We start from the raw sequence: 5,003 nt of genomic DNA on the forward strand, positions 1-5,003 counted from the left end.
ATAGCACAGCTGCCATTAGTATTGCAACTAATCCTGTCTTCCATGAGCGTACTAAACATATAGAGACAGATTGTCATTCTGTTCGGGAGAAATTGGATAAAGGGATCATCAGATCATTACATGTTCCGACAGAAGACCAGGTGGCTGACATTATGACTAAACCACTATTATATTTCCTCACCAATTTGAACATCTTAAATCCAAGATGAGTCTTCAGAATATCTTTCAAAGCTGATCTTGAAGGGGACTATTGGAGGATATAGTTATAGGTGGTTTATGTCCGGTTAAGATTGTATCAGTTTCCTTTTGCTGGTTCAACTGTAAATTAAGATTAGATGTTGGTTTAGACTGGTTTACACATTACAACTGTATATATATTGTAAACGGTCACATTTCTGAGGAATAAGAGAAAATATTCTTCAACAAACTTTATCTCTCTCAACTTCTTCTTCTCCGATTCTAGATCGTAATAAGGATCCTTGTGGGAATGTTCTGAACATCTTAAGAGGTTTTATATTACAGATGGTTTAGCTTTTAACATGCGGTAATCATTTTTGTTTATTAATGACAATAATCCACATAAACCACCAAACTCAATTAAACGCCGTCGAGCGCACTAAATAACATGCTCTACCTACAACCAGCACCTAAAGACAAAGCTAAACAGAATTCTTTCGCACAATGGCTAGGCAACACCTAGACGACTGCCTAAAACACCGAAAGCAAAAGATTTCAACGATTACAACTTTTTAAAATAACATGATATTTTAAAAAGAAAATCATACAATAATGTTGTACCCAAAAAAAAAATCCTGATCCAATGTTGTAGAGTGATGAATTTGAATTTATGTTTCTATTGGAGAGTAAAGTTATATTTATTAAACAGGCCATAAGTGATCTAAAACTCTGACCCATACCAAAAGCCCATTCGCCGTCTTCGATAACCTCTGTGTTCACTTTGCCTCTACCAACGCCGTCGATATATTTTCGTTTTCCCTCCGATTTGAGGACTTTCGAAAAGGTTTCACAGATTCAGAGAGAGAGAGAGAGAGAGTGTGTGTTGGATTCGTAGTAAGTTAGAAATGAGTATGAGGAAGAAGATACAGAAGAAATTCAAAATCAGAGGGTACAATCTCAAGATGGATGCCCTAGACAGTATTCTAGCCTTCGCCGACCAATTCCCCGACGACGATGAAGGAGAAGCTATCGATCTTCTTCTCGATCACCTCCAGCAGGAAAATCGTACGACACTCACTGATTTGCCTCTTATGCGTATTTTGCTTCCTTCGTATTCGACTGCTTAAATCGATTCTTTGTGTGAAAAATGTTGCAGTTAATTCTTCCATAGTCGATGCGGAATCAATTCAAAGAGTGATTAATCTCTTGTTGGGAGCTCATGACGCTGCGGAGGAATCTACCTCTAATGGTTCTTCCTTGGCTGTCATCGACGCGTTTATGGTGCCTAAGTACCGATACGATGCTGTTAAGAGGCAGTTCATCGAGTAAGACCTTCTACTTAGTAGAATTTTTCATTGTGAAAGTGTGTTATTGAGACTGTGTCACTGATTGGAATTGTATTATGTTGATTCTAGGCATACGAGTACTCTGCCTATTCACGGTGAGGCTTCTTCGAAAACATCGGTATACAGGGAACGATTCATGTTGCTGTCGCAGAGAGTTTCTCGCGCAGAGCATTTTTCTAGGCCAGCATTTGATGCTGAGATGTCGCAATTTGAGAACTATGAGGTTGGTCTTAGTTTTCAATGTTCCTGTTTTCCGTTGTGTTCTTGTGTTGAAGCTGAAACTAAGGAGTATTTTTGTTGCATGTTCTTGCTAGTAGATATCTTCAATCCAGTCTCTAATAGTTCAAATTGGGAGGAAATGGGTGATGGGCGTGATATCACAGCTGGAAGATGGACATTTCTACCTGGAAGACCTTTCAGCTTCTGTAGAGATTGATTTGTCCAAAGCAATATCCTTTTTCTAAGTTGGTAGTATCGAAAATCTGCAAAACGTGGACACTGCATCTCCGCAGAATATTTACAGTTTCATACATGATAAAGGCATATCAAAGGATTGCAATTTGAGTTATTTGTGCGATGAGTACTTTTCTTTGACAATCAGTACAAGATAACCACAGGATTTTTCACAGAGAATACTATAATTTTGGCAGAAGGTGAAATGCAGAGCGGTATTTTTCAGGTAAACTAGAGCTGCAAGGTAGCACATCTAATTTGCTGCTGCGCCTTCCTCTGCCCCATTCTGAGTTAGTTACGTACTTTTGACTACTGTTAGACCAGGGAGATATATCATATATGCATAATATGCTTAGGTTCTATGATTTTAATTTATTGCTCATCTTGAGATCAAAGTGTTAGTTATAGGTGGGAATATAGAACTAAGTCGGGTGTATGGTGTCCTCTGTGACCAACAATACAAACACAAGTCTCCAAAAACACTTATAGACTCCATGCAAGATGAAAATTTATGTTACGATCAGCGGAATGAAAGCATCAAAGCTCAGTTTTAAATGAAAAGTTCAAAATACATCGTTTTGACTAACTCGTCCTCTTCTAATTCTAAAAGCTTTTTCTCATGTTTCGGTAAAGGTGATTACATGCGGATTTCCTCCTTTAGAAGACAGGGATAAAACACTAAAGACACATTCTGGATACGACTTTTTTGGAGGTGGCATGCTAACTAAAGAAGAGACGGTAATCCTTGAGTCGTCGTAGTTTTCTACTTCTGGATTGAGAAAGTTGTAAAATTTGTAGTCCGATGTGTTACATAGGTAAGTCACAGCAATAACAGCATAAATAACATGTTCTTTTTGCCTCTTATCACAGATTAGACTTGCAGACCTAGAAAAACAAGCAGTTAATGACACATTTGTCATATTGTCTGACATATGGCTGGATGACGAAGAGGTCAGTTGGAGCACCAACTATTGTATTTTAGCATCAATATTTTGTGCTTAAAGAGATTGCTTGATCGCCAAAATGTGTTGTCCGTAGAGAAGGTTCTCGAGAAGCTGGAAAAGGTTCTTGATGGTTTTGAAAGTGTGGAGATAGTGCCTTCTTTGTTTGTTTTCATGGGAAACTTTTGTTCTCGCCCATGCAACTTATCGTTTGGTTCTTATTCCAGCCTTAGGTAAGAGATCATTATAGTTAGATTTTTCTCAACTGTTATGGAAAAACTGTTCTTGTATATTCGTGATGATATTTATCCATTTCAGGCAACAGTTTGGTAAGCTTGGGAGAATGATTGGAGACCATCCACGGCTAAAAGAGAATAGTCGGTTTTTATTCATTCCAGGTCCTGATGACGCAGGTACCATCTCCACCACTATCTAAATACAACTAGGGTCCATGAGAAGACATGACTAATAGAAAGTAAAATTATCTAACAGGTCCCTCTACAGTCTTGCCAAGATGCGGTTTACCAAAATATCTAACCAAAGAGATTCAAGACGTTATTCCCAATGCGATATTTTCAAGCAATCCTTGCAGGTATGAACTATGGTCTGAATGATGAGAGCATTTGATGTATTGATATGGATCAAACACACAAAAGCTGCCGTAATGATCTTTCTTTTTAAAATGCAGAGTAAAGTTCTACAACCAAGAGATTGTCTTCTTCCGAAAAGACCTTCTATACCAGATGCGCCGTTCATGCTTAATAACCCCTTGCTCAGAAGAAACTGACGACCCCTTTCAACACGTAAACACATCTCTCTTCCAACTTTGAATTTTATAAGTGTTTTCGGGGTAATGACAGATAATCTGAAACTTCTAAAATTTTTGTTTGTTTAGCTTGTCTACACAATAACTCATCAGAGCCATCTATGCCCTCTACCTCTCATGGTGCAACCCATTATCTGGAACTATGATCACTCTCTTCGACTATACCCAACTCCTCATACGGTATAATCCTTATATCTTCTTATCCTAAATTGAACTCTGCTTAGTTTGGAAGCACGAAACCCTCTTTGAAACAAAGGATCATTGTTGTTGTTGTTGTAAAACAGATAGTATTAGGTGACAAGAGTGAGCAAAAGGTTTGCAAATTTGGGGGAACAACATGTTTCAATCCAGGCTCTTTTTCAACTGATAGCAAGTTCGTAGCGTATCGACCTTCCACTCAAGAAGTCGAACTCTCTGCTCTGTGATTTTCTCTTTTCAGACAATAACTTATATTTGTTTATTTTTGTTTGTATATGCAAGCCTATAACCCTATCATGATTTTATTTAGGGTTTTAATTTTATTAAATCAGAATATTTAGCTTACACTTTTTAAAAAAAAATTCAAAGTAGCCATTATTAACTACCAAGCTTTTATTTAGCGTTTTAATTTAGTGATTTTATCATAGAATTATCGGTTCTTTTTTTTATCACGAGTTTCTTGGATTTAGCGTAAATTATTAAAATCTACTAACTACATAGGACATAGTTTTAAGGTTTGAAGTGAGATGAAAAAACTACTCATTTGGTTTGATGTTTGAGTCAACCTAAGATAAATCATTGATCTTATGAGTGACACATGTACATGTCTCTTGAGAGTTTCTCGAACTCTGTGGGCGCAAAGTGGACCATTTGCGGTCGTCTCATGTGATGCATCGTGCTCTTTTAAATAAATTCATGGGTGCTTCTGATAAGTGTGGGGAAAATTGCAAAAAAACCCCAAGGAATCTTTTTTTCATGTTAAAAAACCTAACAAAAAACCTGGTGAAAATTAAAACCTAAGTTCTTAATTTGGTGCAAATTAAACCCTAGACTCTATTTTTGTTAAATCACTAACGAAAGCCAAAACACACCGTTTTCTGTAATTTTACATACGGCATCGTTTTAGTCTGGAAACTTGTTGCCAAAGAAAAATCGAAGGAGAGAAGATTAAACTTTTTAAGCTTGTGATCATAACTGAATTTATAAAAACTGGAGAAAAGTATAATGATCATTAAAACAGAGTAAAAAAGAATACCATCAATGCTCACATTACTCAAAACC

At 36.9% G+C, this 5,003-nt stretch overlaps 1 protein-coding gene across 1 annotated transcript; it reads left to right on the forward strand.

The window, feature by feature from the left end:
* The first annotated feature begins 979 nt into the window (after positions 1 to 979).
* On the forward strand, positions 980 to 4,269 carry LOC18025391 (DNA polymerase epsilon subunit B). Its single transcript, XM_024160283.1, has 13 exons — positions 980 to 1,242; positions 1,334 to 1,502; positions 1,593 to 1,746; positions 1,841 to 1,972; positions 2,128 to 2,202; positions 2,610 to 2,714; positions 2,847 to 2,927; positions 3,020 to 3,150; positions 3,236 to 3,330; positions 3,410 to 3,509; positions 3,606 to 3,720; positions 3,813 to 3,923; positions 4,028 to 4,269. The coding sequence occupies exons 1-13, from the start codon at positions 1,083 to 1,085 to the stop codon at positions 4,166 to 4,168; spliced, it is 1,569 nt and encodes a 522-aa protein (XP_024016051.1). The 5' UTR covers positions 980 to 1,082; the 3' UTR covers positions 4,169 to 4,269.
* Positions 4,270 to 5,003: the final 734 nt, after the last annotated feature.

Source organism: Eutrema salsugineum, unplaced genomic scaffold (assembly GCF_000478725.1).
Source record: "Eutrema salsugineum unplaced genomic scaffold, Eutsalg1_0 scaffold_12, whole genome shotgun sequence".
Classification (NCBI taxonomy): Eukaryota; Viridiplantae; Streptophyta; class Magnoliopsida; order Brassicales; family Brassicaceae; genus Eutrema; species Eutrema salsugineum.

Bases quoted from the DNA above. Each gene is read 5' to 3' on its own strand.
- LOC18025391 (XM_024160283.1), top strand. From the start codon at position 1,083: ATGAGTATGAGGAAGAAGATACAGAAGAAATTCAAAATCAGAGGGTAC. The intron at 1,747-1,840 runs GTTGGTCTTAGT...TCTTGCTAGTAG, and splicing joins CGCAATTTGAGAACTATGAG to ATATCTTCAATCCAGTCTCT. The intron at 2,928-3,019 runs GTCAGTTGGAGC...TCCGTAGAGAAG, and splicing joins TATGGCTGGATGACGAAGAG to GTTCTCGAGAAGCTGGAAAA.